This window comes from Myotis yumanensis, unplaced genomic scaffold (assembly GCF_028538775.1).
Source record: "Myotis yumanensis isolate MYYU_CA2020_CCGP unplaced genomic scaffold, mMyoYum1.0.hap1 SCAF_5, whole genome shotgun sequence".
NCBI classification, from domain to species: domain Eukaryota; kingdom Metazoa; phylum Chordata; class Mammalia; order Chiroptera; family Vespertilionidae; genus Myotis; species Myotis yumanensis.
The window spans coordinates 21,750,402-21,764,880 of NW_027223756.1; the positions used below are offsets into that span (position 1 = coordinate 21,750,402).

A 14,479-nucleotide genomic window follows, 5' to 3' on the forward strand; every position below is an offset into this window, starting at 1 on the left:
TTTTGATGTGGTGTGTGAGGACATGATGGCTGGAGTCACAGCAGCCCTTTCGTAAACATGAGGGGGTCACACCTGAGGACACAGCCAGTGTGCTGATGGTGAAGAGATGCAACAACTCCCGGGCCCCTGATGGAATCACTGAGCTGCTTAATTGACTAGCCTTGCACCTTGGACTTCCGGTTGTGCAAGACAATGTGTGTTCTCATTGTTCAAGCCGTTTCTAAGAAGGCACCTTCTCTTGGAGCTGAACATATCCTGACTGATAAGAGTGGATAGATAAGCCGGTCTCTCCAGGCGGGCAGCTTGGAATTGGTCCCTGGCTCTACCAGGGTAGTTATGTATCCTCTTCAAAACTGTTTCCTCATCTGTGAGACAGAGATAAGAATAATGGCCACCTCTTGGGTTGTGACAGGGGCTTAAATGAGATGGTAGATGTAAATTCCTCAGCACAGACCTTGGCTCATTGTTGGGACTTAATAACGAGGAACTGTTACTATTATAACTGTTTGATCACAGAATCTTATTTGTCCTTGGAACACCCTCTTCCATCTTGCAGGACCCGTGTGCTGCAGGACCCAACCTGGGTGATGCTGACCTCGTCAAATTTTCCTATTTTACAGAAGGAGAAACTAAGGCCACAGGAGAACTGCCCTCTAAGAGACTCTTATTTTGAAAAAAGTGTGTGTGGTTCAGTCTCTTCCCATGTCACTCATTTCCACTCCCACTACGAACGACAGCAGGACACAGGTCTGGGTTGAAATCATGTGCCTTTATGGGAAACAAAAATATCCAACAACAATAACAAAAGCCCTTCAAATCTTGCCAAGTTCTCAACCAGTGACAATGAGGCAGTTTCAATGATTGCGTCTGGCTGGGGACATTTCTAAGGGGTCAGGACAGTTGAAAGACATTGGCCATAAAGAGAAGTAACCGAGAGGGTTGATGTTTTTAATGAGAGCATAATAGGCCTCCCTTCCGGTCCCTCATCCTTTCACCCTTTCAAGTTACTGTCTCCTCCCAGTTTACAAAGATGCTTCCTGAACTTTGCTCTAATGCAATCTCCTCTAGAACGCTCTCCTTCGTCTGCACCCACCGCCATCTGCCTTTTCAGTACTGTCACAAACACTTTCTCATGCCATCTCCCATCACTTTCAGCCTTACATCCATCACCGTTGAGTCCATGCCTTGTTAGTAGGCACGTCCCCCAGACCAGGCCCATGCTGATCGTCCCAGCGTCCCACATCCCTCCCCCGTTCAGTGCTCAGTATACAGTGAGTGCTCAGCATCAGCAGGTGCTCAGTGAGGGTGTGTTGAATTGAAGTCAGTCCTACAGTTGCCATGTCACATCACCGGCCTCTTGAGAGTCATAATTGTCATTTCCATGCATTGGTCCTTCCTCCAAAGACCTCAAAATTGCCCGACTCAGGGCATCTCCGGGAAGGAACGGGCCCCACCAAACATCACCAACTCAGGGTAGAAGGCCTGAGAAGAAGGCTCAGCATTCACTCCGTTCCAGAAGACAAGGAGGCAGGAAAAGCAGCCACTGGGGAAATCCAGGAGGCTCATGAGTGGGATGGGCCAGTGCTTCATTCTGGAATCTCATGAGCAGCCATTCTTCAGAAAGTTTCCCCTATGATACCTGGCACACTTTTTAGTGGGATTCAGGTCCTGGTTGGGTTGCCCTACCAGCCCTGGGACCAGCAGGCCTAGACCAGGAACCTTTCTTGGGAACATGGCCTTTGTTACCTTGAGAGGGGTGATGGAGGTTGTCTGTCTAGTTGGTCAGTTAGAACTATGGTGGGAACCTTAGTCCTGGGTGTGTTGAGTTGTCAGGCACATAGATTGTAGTAAGGCTGAAGAATACAGGTTGCAATAATGGGCCTCTCCTCCAAAGGGGGAAGGGGTCAGGCGGTGCTGGGAGCAGTGACAGAGTTGCGGGGAGAGGCCCCAAGAGGTCTGCAGCTCCAGTTCTAACAGGTGCCCTTCTCTGTCTCCCACTCCTGCTCCCAGCTCCCACTCCCTCTCTCTGGTTCTCATGGTAAGGGCCAGGCAGAGGGGCCAGTTGGAAGTGGTGGAAGAAAAGGAAGCACCTTTTCCTTTCCTACCATGAGTCATAGATTGGAACCAGGGAGAGGTTAGGATCAAGGACAGAAGGAGGAGAGGCCAAGGAGAGCTGAGGAGAGGCCAAGGCCCTGGCCACCTCTGTTTACTGCTGTGAGGAGTAGTCGTGAGGCCCACACTTCTAACTGCATCACCCCCAGAGAGCACCGAACTCCTAATTGTGGGTGATGAGAAAATTCTGCAAGGGCTCTCAAAGGTGCTCAGTGACTTTGGGAGGTGGCTGTGGATCCACCCAGGGGAAGGCCCCTCTGGGGCCAATAAGATGTGAAACAGCATGGTCAGCGTCCACACTCAAGACTGGAGAAAAGAGCTAAGAAGCAGAGAGAAGATACCTCAGGCACCTCCTTTAGGAAGGAGGGTTGGACCTTGGGGGACTCAAGTTAGGACAGATGTTTCAGTATAAAAAGGATCCCTAGTAAAAGGATGGGAGTCCCCTCAAATTCCTTCCCAAACCCCATTACATTTAGAAAAGAGAAAGTAAGGAGCATAAAAATATTTTGATGACGTGGGCTTGCCTGACAGCACAGAAAAGCAAGTCTCCTGGCAGGCAGCGTGCCCCATTACACAAGGGGATTATACTGAGCTCCAGTATAGAGATTTTACATATATCTTTATATAAGTGCATATATATTTATAGAGCCTCTGTCTAGAACAGCCGGGCTTGCTTCTTCAGTTCGTTCCTCTTCCAGAGGGCCAGCCGGTCAAACTCCGAGATGGTCATGCCGAAGACTTGGTAGAACTCCTCCTGGGACAGGTGGCGCTAAAAGGAAGTGGGAGGGGACAGAGAGGAAACAGCTTGACGATGTGAGGTGTAGGCTGGGGGCTGGTAGAGGCAGGAGCGGTCACTGTATGTTTCCTCTGGGTGCACTGTGCCCAGCGTGGTGTCTGACCCACAGAAGGTATGTGATGAATATGTGTTGAATGGATAAATGTGTGAATGAAGGTTTCCTCGGAGGGACCTCGGGGGCTTGTCTGATTGAAGAGGCTGCCCCCACTCAGGATTCAGGTGGGACTTATGCTTCACCTAAATGCCTCTGGATGCATCCAGGTTGACCTCACCCTTCTACATCCCTGCTACACGCATTCATTCTGTGTTTAGGAGTGTGTATGGACTAATGCTACTCCTCTGTCCTTTGGGGGAAAAAGGGGGCATAGCCAAGGTATTAGGGTGTATATCCTCTTATTAACATTTTTACAAATGATCTAGATGGCTGATCCTCAGGCTAGTCAATGAAAAACACTACTGTTCATGTTCATCCACCCACTGAAATGTCCTTTCATCTCTTTCTTATATGAAAAGAATACGTTGTAAAGTAAAACATTGCTTTGCATTCCGTGGCAGGACCTCCACCCACCCCTGCTACCTACCTTCTGCCTGCTCTCCCTCTCAAACAGTCTTGAAACTTGATACATTGTCAAAAGCTTTTAAGATTTAGAAACATATGGCACTTAAAATGTGGCAAAATATCAATAATTGGTGCATTTAAGTGAAGGGTAGATAGATGTTCATTTTGCTATTCTTGCAACTTTTTGGAGTTCTGAAATTTTTCAAAATAAAATTTAAAATTGTGTGTAAAGAGAGAAATATACGGCATATATCCTGCCTGAAAACTTACTGGAATCACTGAGATGACCTGTTGGTAGCAATTATAGTGGTTAATTGACTTAGTTCAGTCCACTTCCTGAACTGGTATAGGGGGGTAGGGCCCAGTGGTCTCAGCTCAGGCAACACGTTAGCTGTGCCCGTGCGTCTCTGAACACTGATGCCGGAGTTCCTTCCCCAGACTGCAGTTTGACTGGCGGACCCTCTATTGGTATTTTTAAAAAGCTCCTTGGGTAGTTCTGATGCTTAGGGAAGGCTGTGCTTCCCTGGTCTGAGCTTCTGAGTGTCCTGGAGGGTGTAGGAGAGCAATTGGTTTTCAGGATGAACATTTCCATCCCTAATGCTGGTCACGGAGCTGCCCTAGGAGCTGTCCCCTTCAGCACTGGAAGACACTCTCACTGCCAGACAGTGAAAGGAGGCCGTTGGCTGAATCACCTGTTTCTTCGCTGCTACCCCAACATGCTAGGGCTGGAAGGATTCACTTGCATTCCCCTCCGACTGCCCCAACCCTCTCTCTACTCTAGGTGAATTCCTCGTTGTCAGGTCAAGGTGGTTGATATGCTTCTCCTCCCAGTCTAGACCATGTGGTAGACGACACACGGTCTTGGCAGGCAGAGGAAATGGATCTATATGCTAGACACAGGGCTGGGGGAGACTGGAGGAAGAGGTGAGTGACGCATTCTGGGGGAGGCTTGGGGAGGTTTGGGGCACAGGCATCACTGGAATGCAGCCTTGAGGAGTGAGAAGGCTAGTGGGAAGGGAGGGGCAGTCCGGGGAGAGGCAGGAAGAGGCCCTGGGGTGGAAAGGACAGAGGGTGCTCCTGCATCAGAAGTGACCAGGAACTGGAACTTCAAGCCAAATGTATTGAATGGCTCGAAAGCCCAACGCCATGCTCAGGTCACATCCGTGCCTGTATCTATGCTGTTTCTATTGCATGATGTTCTCCTCCCTCTCTCTGCCCATCCAAACCTGCCCACTTTCAAAGGCCTGCCAAATCCTTCCCCTTGCTGGAAGCCTGGTCCTCCAGCCGAGCCTTAGTGGTCTCTGAGTAAGAGAAATCCCACACTGGCAAAGTGCTTGCTTTGCAGGACACTGCCTGACTCAACACCAAAGGCTTTGTTTCGTTGTGTCACTTGGCAACTGGAGGGAAGTATGACAATCACCCTACCTCACAGAGGAGAGAACTATGGTTTAGAAACGTGGTCACCTGGCCAAGCTGCCCACCAAGGGATGGCAGGATCGGGGTTGGAACCTAGGGAGTCTGACTTGAGGCCTCCTTATGCTTTTACTTCTGCAGTGCTACCTCCCTGTCGCCCGTCACAACACTGGTTTTCTCTACAATCCTGCAGAAAACCAGGGCTGACTTTCTTCTTATCTACCAGACTCTGAGAGCAGGGGCCAAATCTAGCTTCTTCTTTCATCTGCAGCATCATCATCTGCAGGTGGGACACGCTGTGCCTGTGTTGCACAGAGGCCGAGTGAATTGAGGAGGCAGCACAGAACATCAGGGAACAGAGCCTCTACTTTTTCAACAGGCTGTGTGACCTTGAAGCCATTCATTTCCCTGGGCCCCTCCTGAGCTGCGTGAGACCAGGCAACTGCTAGAAGCCCTCTGAGCCCAAAGTCCCCTGCTCAGTTTTCCACACTTACCTCTAAACGTGTCCGGTCCACGTCCTTGGGCAGTCGGTTTCTTCCTCTTGTGGTCACCAGCAGCAGTTCGTAAGGGTAGATCTAAGGAGAAAGGATGCGGGTAGGAGTTTGCAGATTGGGTGAGGGCGGTGGGCTTGTCCCTTCAGCCACATTTTGTGTCTGGGCTCCTCCTCTACCCAGAAAGAGCCAGAGGTTCAAGTCTGGAGGGAGGCCTGGGTCTGCCTTCCCTGGGGTTGCCTGGCAGCCTCAAGCCACCCTTTCCCAAAAGGCAAGGGTCCAGCGTTCCCTGATCTTCTAGGGATAAGCTTGGTGGCATTTGACATTAATGTGGGCACAAGGCCTCCTGAATGTAAATGGCTCTATCTGGTGATTTGGAAACTTCCAGACAGTCTCTGAGGCCTACGGGGAATGGTCTGATTTCAGGAGGCAAGAGTCGTAGGGAAGGATTTAGGGAAAGTGGGCCAAAGAATGGGAAATGCTGGTCTTAAGAGGACCCTTGGGGTTGTTTATCGATGCCCCCATTTTCTGCGTAGATAGCACTGTCATCCTCCTGCTGGTCCCCAGTGTAGCAGGTCCCAGTGTCTCAGGGACCTCCCGGGTCTGTGCATCTCCTTTACCTTGTACTCTGTAGAGAGAAAAGACACACAGGATGGAAACACATTGGTCTTTGCTGTGCAGACTATACTGGCCCCTGTCTTAGAGACCCTGTCCTTGCTGAATTCATCTCACATCAAGGCCAGTAGGAGTACCATGGCTGGCTGGAGATAGGGGTTGGGCTGATCCAGAGATAGGGTTTTAGGGGAAAAAATGACTTTTGAGAGATTTAGAAGAGAAATAAGATGAGTCTGAAGCACAGGGAAAGACCCTCCCTCCATTGCCTGGGGGCCCTCCATGTTTCTGTAGGAGCTGCCCTCCTGTCGGAGCTTGCTTGACGCTGGTGAGGCTGGCGGGAGAGCCTCTGGCAGACTGCCCACAGCTCATGGAAGTTTTGCTGGGAACAGTGTGCATTTGGCTCCGAGTGTTTCCCTGCACGCAGCGCTGGCAGCAACTCTGGCTCAGTCGTGCCGGGACAGCAGCGCTCGGGATGGCTCCGGGAACCCAGATGGGACAGATGGCCTGGAGGTCATCCAAGGCCAGGGATTTGAGAGGATGAGGGGTGAAGAGTGGGAAAGGGAGGGACTGGGAAGTGAAAGGGAGTGGGAACTTGGGGTTTGGACAGAGCCCAGCGTGAGGCCCGAGCCTGTAGCAGTCATTCACTGAGGGTCATGTCACAGCTATGAGCAGTGCATCCGAAGTCCCTGTGACTCACCTCGCATGCCCCAGTTGACGGCATTCATGCTGTCGTAGTGGAAGAGGTCCGCACTGGGTGTCTGCAGGGGAGACAGAGCCAGGGCCGGCCTGAGGCGAGCTCACCTTGCCTCCCTGAAGCACTCACCTATCTCCAGAAAATGGACCAGGGCGTGTGGGACATGGGGCCCTCACAGAAGCCCCGGTCTCCAGTTGGGGTCGTTTAACTCACTGCCATATCTCTAGTGCCCAGGCCCAGCACATAATAAGCACTCAGGAAACACTCATTTATTGGTGAATTACATCTCATGCTTTTCTTTCATGAGATCTACCCTGGCAACCCTATTTAAAAATGCTGTTGCCCTCTCCCCAAATCTGTGATCTCCCCTCTTCTGCTCAACATTTCCCCTCCCCTCCATAGCACTCACTACCTTCTACATTCCTATAATTTGACTTGTTTACCACTTACTACTTGCTTTCTGTTTGTCCCTATAAGAATGGAAGCTCAGAGGGCAGGGGTTTTTGTCTTGCTTGGTCCCTGATATATTCCAGGCACCCGGAGTGGTGCCTGATGCATAGAAAATACTTTAAATAAATAACTGTTGTGCGAGCAAATGTCCAGGCTCTGAGCGTGCAGAGGAAAGGGCCTGTGTGTCCTTCAGCAGGACAGCTGGATTAACACCAGCCGCCATGCTCCAGTGGAGCTCAGATCCCTTTCTTATGCTTGACCTTAAAGTAGTCTAACGGGTGTACAGCCTTCACTTCTGTCTTTCTGTAGTTTCTAGTCCATATAGCAGGGAGTCAGGTCACACAGCACGGTTACTGGAAACCCTCCGAAGCCCTTACCAGTGTGCAGGGCCCTACTGACACCCTGTTGGGCTTCATCTCCCGGGTCGGGCTTCATGCTCACTCCCTGCCCTGGGCCTTGGACACTGTGCGTTCCTCTATCTGGATGGGTCTTGCTGGTCTTCAAGCAGCAAGAACCTCTGTGCCCTCAGGCCTGGCTTACATCCATCCCCCTCTGACCGTCTTCTCTCCTTACCCCCATGCTTTGAGTTCCATCTTAGCACTTAGGACCACCTGACTGCAGATCCCACCTTTACTTGCTGGTTGTCTGTCTCCCCAACTAGAACTCAAGCTCCCCGGGAACAGCCACTTTATTCACTGAGGTACCTCCAGCACCTAGAACAGTGCCTGGCACTTAGTAGGTGCTCAGTTAATAAACATCTATCTCAGTGTCCCTGCTTTCCCCGTCACCTGTCCAGGCACACAGCCTCTCCTCTTGCTGACAAGACGTGTTTTTTATTCTCTGTAGGTCCTTAAACCAACTCACCATTTCTGGGAAGGTTTTATGTTGCAGGCCATCAAAGAGCTCAGAGGGCTCCAAGGCAAGTGTGGGCTGTGGGCTTGAGTCCTGGCTCTGCGCTTACTAGGTGTGAGAGCCTGAGCAGGGCACCCGCTCCCCTCCGTGCCTCTATAGTAATTACCTCAGGGTAAAGGCGTTAGTGCTTGTAAAGTGCTTAGCACAGTGCCAGGCATTCGCCAGCCTCTCTCGGGGGCTCCTTTTCACATAGGGCTCACAGGGAGGAGAGCAAGCATTGCCTTTGGGTTCCTCTCACTCTAAGGCCTTTGTCCAGGTTCCACCTCCAAGTGATCACCATAAGCACCACAGCAATGAGCTAATGCTGGAATCGCAGAGGCAATGTCCCCGCATAGCCTTTCTTACCCTGTGCAGTCCATTTCTTCTGTAGGCAGGTAGGGAGGCAGACTTGGAGATGAGGGGATCTGAAAAGAAGGAGCAAAACAGTTGCTAGGGTCCCCTCTCTCTCTGAGTTCATCTGGCTGCAAATGGCCAATATTACTCCCCAACCCCGGGGGCAAAGGGGTCATCGCCGAGGCCACCAGCTCCTCCCACTGCTCTCCAGGCTTGCGGCTGACTAATCTTAGGGGTACCTCAGCCTGACAGAATTCTAGGCCCACCCAAAGCACCCACTAACACAGTCTTCTGGCCTTGTCCTGCACCACCTACCTTCTTATGATGGACTCCTGTCCTGGCCACACGGTGGCTCTGGACAAAGGCCCTGGAATTGGAGGTGAGCTCGAAACCCAGACAAGTAAGCTCTCACATGGGTGGAAGAGGTGCATACTCTTCCTTTCCTTCTGGGAGCTACTGGGCACATCAACCTTTGTTCTAAAACCAAAAATCGAGGCCCACCAGTTGACAAACACAATAGGGTAGACTATTGGAGAGAAGGACTGTGCTGGGACATCCATGTTATATGCTCATCACAGCTATGGGGGACCTGCAGCTGACTCAGCTCTGGCCCTCACAGAACACCATGGGCTGAAGGTAGAGCGGGCAGAACATACCACTGTCAGCCAGGTAGTGGGACCGAGGGGCTGCAAGAGAGAAAAGCCACAGATCAGTGTTCATGGGGACAGACAGATATGGTGGACAAACAGACAGGAGCTGGAGGGGAGAAGAGGCCTCTTTCACTACCTCCTTTCCCACTGGCCCAGGGGTGGGCAAACTTTTTGACTCGAGGGCCACAATGGGTTCTTAAACTGGACCGGAGGGCCGGAACAAAAGCATGGATGGAGTGTTTGTGTGAACTAATATAAATTCACAGTAAACATCATTACATAAAAGGGTACAGTCTTTTTTTTTTTTTAGTTCTATTCATTTCAAATGGGCCGGATCCGGCCCGAGGGCTGTAGTTTGCCCACGGCTGCACTGGCCAGTTTCCAATTGTTGTACTTGTACCGCATCCTCCCTCCCCCTCCCAGCTCCTAGACCAGCACCTGGGGCATAGCAGGTGCTGTGATTTATTTGCTGCACATATGCCATTGAATGTGTTGAATTTTGAGCAGCATGGGTGGTGTACTGCACAGAGCCCAGAAGCAGAAGTTAAAATTAGTGCCTCTCAGTGGTCAAACAGGGAACTATCCTGGTTCTGCCATTAGTAGATACTTAACTTCTTCAAGTTACTTAATCATGCTTCAATTTTCTCATCTCTTAAATGGGGAGGGAGTGTCTCCTTTACAGGGTGATTGTAAAGAACATATGACCTCATACAGAACAGTACTAGCACAGTGCCTGACACACGCAAAACACTGAATGAACTGGCTTTATCATCATTACCACCATCTCCTTTCATCTCACCTAAAGTCAGGGTGATTATCCTTGATTAGGTTACTACTCATCCAGTATTGACTTGTATCCATCAAGTAATGATGTCAAGAGGATTATTCTTGACAAGGTTATTACCCATCAAGTATTGCCTTGAGATAGGATTTCCTGGCAGGACTGACTCCCACAGGGATAAGAAAGAGAGAAGGCAGATAGAGCATGTGTGTGTCCAGGAACAGGGATGGGATTGCAGTGACTCTTAGGGCAAACTGCTTGAATCAATTCTCTGCTTTGTGTACCTCCAGTGATAGGAGGCTCACTACCTCAAGAGGGGCCCCTTATATCTTTGAGCCATTCAGACGAGTAGAAGATGTTTTTGTTGACATTAAACCTGATTGGAAGTCACTGCTTCAGATGCCCCAAGAAGCAGAGTGACTGCTCACCGCAGCACATGGTCTCACTTAGTGCCCTGCAGAGCCCCTTGCCAAGTCTGTATTCTAGAACCAGGTGAGACCATAGCAGGGGGGAGGAGAAAGCCCCCACCAGGCAGGCCTCCAGAGCAGTGCTTACAGCCATTGAGGGACATGTCATAGCCAGCTGTGTGCAGGGCCTCCCGGCTGCTGGTGGAGCTCCTGGGCGGGGTCCAGGGATCTGCATAGGAGCTGGACCGGGCCTTCATCTCCTCTTTCAGAATCAGCCGGCCAATTCCGCTCTGGAGCTGGGGGTGGGGGAGAAGCAAGATGAAGTTAGAAGGAAGCCAAGAGCCCTGAGATGGAACAGGGTTGGGCGAGGCTGAGTGACTGGACTCTCTATAGTGAACCTCCGGCATTTTTGCCTTCCCAGTGTCCCTCCCTCCTTGCAGCACCCGTATTTTCTTCTGGGACTTCATCTCTCCTTCACAAGTGGTCCTGTGGTCGGAGTGAAAGTCACATGCTATAAACTTAACCATTTTAAAATGAACAATTTAGTGGCATTTAGTACAACCACAGCCTCTATCTAGTTTCAGACATTGTTATCACCCCTTAAAAGGACCCTGTACCCATTAGGCAGTCACTCCCTATTTCCCTCTCCTCCCAGCCCAGTCCCTGGTAATCACCAATCTGTGTCCTGTCCTCACGGATTTACCTATTCTGGATATTTCATGTAAATGAGATCGTGTAATATGTGGGCTTTTGTGTCTGTCTCCTTTCACTAAGCACAATGTTTGTGAGGTTTATCCACTTTGTGGCATGTGTCAGTACGTCATTCCTTTTTATGGCTGAATAATATTCCATTGTATGGATATGCCACATTTTAAAATCCACTTGTGAGCTGATGGACATTTGGGTTGCTTCCACTTTTTGGCCATGTGAATAGTGCTGTGATGAGCACGTGTGTACATATTTTGAGTACCAGTTTTCAGTTCTTCTGGGTATGTATCTAGAGGTGAAATTGCTGGGTCACATGGTAGCTCTACATTTAACTTCTTGAGGAACCACCAGTTTCTGCAGTAGTGGCACCACTTTCCATTCCCTCCGGCAATGCTTGAGAGCTGCTGGCACTCACGTGAGCATGAGGCCAATGCAGAGGCAACGGCACAAGAGCAGAGGGAGACAGCTTCCCCAGGACAGTTTTTTGAGCAGCTGGATCTAGTGATACTTGAAGCTAATCCTACCATTTGACTTTTCAGTTATGCCATTCCTTTTTTCCCCATCAACAAATGACTTTGCATTTGGTTTCTGTCACTCGCAAGGGAAAGCATCCTCAGTAACATACTGTCTAAGCCAGAGGTTCTCAACCTTCTGGCCCTTTAAATACAGTTCCTCAGGTTGTGACCCAACCATAAAATTATTTTCGTTGCTACTTCATAACTGTAATGTTGCTACTGTTATGAATCGTAATGTAAAAATCTGATATGCAGGATGGTCTTAGGTGACCCCTGTGAAAGGGTCATTCGACCGCCAAAGGGATCTCGACCCACAGGTTGAGAACCACTGGCTTAAGCATCTCATTCATCAGGGTGGCCGGCTCACCTTGTGCATGCTGCGGTCAAAATCGTCCTCCTCTCCTCCGGACGAGAACCTCCTGGCTCGGGGCACTGCCAAAAGACAGCAAGGATCAGTTCCTGCGTGTGCTGCCCACTCAGCCTGCTCTGGGGAGAGGGCGCAGGGGCAGTAGAGCCTGGACAGGTGGGCGTTTCCTTTAGGTGCTGCCACTTTCAAGCCAAGTGACCCTGCCTAAGTGCACTTGGTGAGCTGCCGCTCCACCATGGCCTCCTGTGCAGAGATGCCCAGCATCCCTTTCCATTCCTGGGCTCTGAGGTGGGCGTGAAGCTGACGGCCCAAACAGAGCTAGTAAGCCGCCCTGTTGGGACTTTGCGTGGTGGGAGAGAAGCCCTTTTTCTGCCCAGGGTAGGAGGTAAGCCTGGACCTGCCGGAGCTCCCGCTGCTATGAAGAGGGCAGAGTCAGACTGAGATGGAGCCACCCAACTCGGGGGACAGGATAAGTCCCGAAGACGTTCATTCACCTCTAGATCCAGCTGTGCCACGAAATTTTCAGTCACATGATCCAGGAAATCCCTAATTTGGCCTAAGCCATTTGGAGTTGGGTTTTTTGTTTGTTTGTGATTGAAGCAGTTTCATCTAAGATCCCCCTGCTCCCCGACACCTGCTGGCTGTGCAGCCTCTGAACACCTCTCTCTTATGGACCCTGGTCACTGTTCACGTTGGGTCACAGTTGTGCTGGTGTCTTAGCTCCTTTCTAAATGGAGGCCTCTTTGAGGGCGAGGAAGGGGTCCTCTCAGCTCCTCAGAAGCTTTGCTTGGAATGGACATTCAGTTAGCAAAGGTGTGCAGTGAATCCAAATGGCATTTGATGAAAATTCCTCCCCGTACTGAAAGGAAACACTTGGGATGCCAGATTGGTTGGGGTTGCACCTTGAGGACCATTAAGACTCTTTGCCAGGTGCCTACAAAAGACTTCCATCCGTCCTCCAAACTATTATTCCCCCTGCGGCCAAAGTGGTCTCTCACAAACATAGATCTGATCACGTCACTCTTAATGGCTTCCTACTGTTTAGGATAAAGACGAAAACCCACGGGGCCGGTGGGATCTGGCTCCTCATCACCTCCCCCACCCCACTCTGAACTCCAGTTAAGGTGATGGCCTTTCTTGCCCCGCATGGAACCACCCTCCCATCTTGGGCTTTGCAGATGTGCTTTTACAAAGCTTCCTCCTCACCCTTCCTGTAGCCACAGTCTCTGCATCTGAGACACTTTGTCATCTCCTAGGCTGGTCAGCATGCCCCTGTCATCAGCTCTCTTACCACCTGTGTCTCACCTCCGGGATATCACCTCCTGCTCTAGTTAGAACCCGTGTCTTCTCCACAAGGCCAAGGACATGGTCTGGTTTGCTCCCCAGTGTTTCCGTAGGCCCATGACTGGTTCTCATTCTCATTACATGTTTGTTGAATGAATAAGTGAATGATCATGTGAAGGAGCAGGTGACTATCCTGGCCCTTGTGTCCCTGGTGTAGGTGACAGGGCTCTGGCCTTGGCTGCCCTGTGGGGCACACTACCTTTGGGGGAGCCATGGTAGGTCCAGTACTCAGACTCTGAAGCGTAGTAGGGGTCTGGAGAGTAGGCTGGACTGTACTTGGAGGCCTGGCTGATGTCTTCACTTGTTTTGCTCTTGGTTGCTGTCGACAAATCACCTGCGAAGGACCCAGAGAGAGAGCTGTAGGGAGGCAGAGTATTCTAGACCAGTGTCCTGTGCACTGTTTCCCATGTCTCAGCCAGGCTCCAGCCCAGGGGAGTAAGGCCACAATAGGGAGCATTGGCGCTGGAAAAGCACTGAGGCCAAGGCCTGCATTTGACAGGTGGGAATCTGAACACCAGAGAGGGGAAGGTGCTTGCTCAGGACACACAGCTAGTTAGACCAGAACAGGATCGCACCTCGCTCAGGGCTCCTTCTACCACATTCCACGGACTCCCAGTATGCTCCTGAGTGAACACTAAGGCCGTGGCTCCTCCAGGTGAGATTGGACACGTCCCAGGTGAGCCCTTGCCCTTCTTTACCTTCCTTACCTTCGAGCAGTTGGCCTTGTTGTGGATTCAAGCCACATTTAGGGTGGGAATTGGCAAGCAAGCCCTGCTGCATGTTGAGTCGGGTCAACCTGCTCACCCTGAGATGCCAAGTCCTTCTTGGGGAGATTACATGACCCGAAGGAAGGAGCACTGGACAGGGAGGGAGTCAGCAACGCTGGGTTCTTTGCCCAGCTCTGCCACTTAACTCAGTTGTAACACTGGGAAAATCCTTCCCCTCTCTGCCTCAGTTTCCTCGTCTGTGAGCATCAGAATTAGTCTTTTGGCTCAGATGCCATCCAGCTTCCAGCTTCCACATGAATTCCACAGCATGGAGTGACCATCAAACCTATCGCAGCCACAAAACCTTCTGGGGCAGTGACTTTAGCACGTCTCAAAGACTGGCAAGAGGCTGACTAGGGCTGGCTTTAGGACAATTCCTCAGAAGAGAAGCTATAGGGACAAAGTTTACATTCCTGGCAGCCAGGGCAGCAGAGGGTCCTGGGATGGCTCTCAGCCAGCTCTAGGCTGTGCCCCCTCCCCCAGCAGCACTTTCTCCCAAAGCCTCCCAGTTCTCTTTGATGTGGTTCAGTCAGTCCCCAGCCACTCTCCTCCAGCCCTTTCATCC

At 50.9% G+C, this 14,479-nt stretch overlaps 1 protein-coding gene across 4 annotated transcripts in view; it reads right to left on the reverse strand.

Annotated features, from left to right (window-relative positions):
- Positions 1-750: 750 nt before the first annotated feature.
- Positions 751-14,479, reverse strand: part of ABLIM3 (actin binding LIM protein family member 3) — a 107,561-nt gene continuing 93,832 nt past the window's right edge. For 2 of the 4 annotated variants that reach the window (XM_070414640.1, XM_070414639.1), the window contains 7 exons: positions 13,347-13,481; positions 11,804-11,868; positions 10,362-10,509; positions 9,032-9,061; positions 8,388-8,446; positions 6,684-6,744; positions 5,381-5,999 (listed from right to left, as the gene is read on the reverse strand). In XM_070414640.1, the coding sequence (XP_070270741.1) occupies positions 5,917-5,999; positions 6,684-6,744; positions 8,388-8,446; positions 9,032-9,061; positions 10,362-10,509; positions 11,804-11,868; positions 13,347-13,481 (581 nt within the window). In that variant the 3' untranslated portion in view covers positions 5,381-5,916. Of the gene's footprint in view, positions 2,882-5,374; positions 6,000-6,683; positions 6,745-8,387; positions 8,447-9,031; positions 9,062-10,361; positions 10,510-11,803; positions 11,869-13,346; positions 13,482-14,479 lie in introns of those variants that run through there. The other 2 variants (XM_070414641.1, XM_070414638.1) reach the window with 2 other exon arrangements.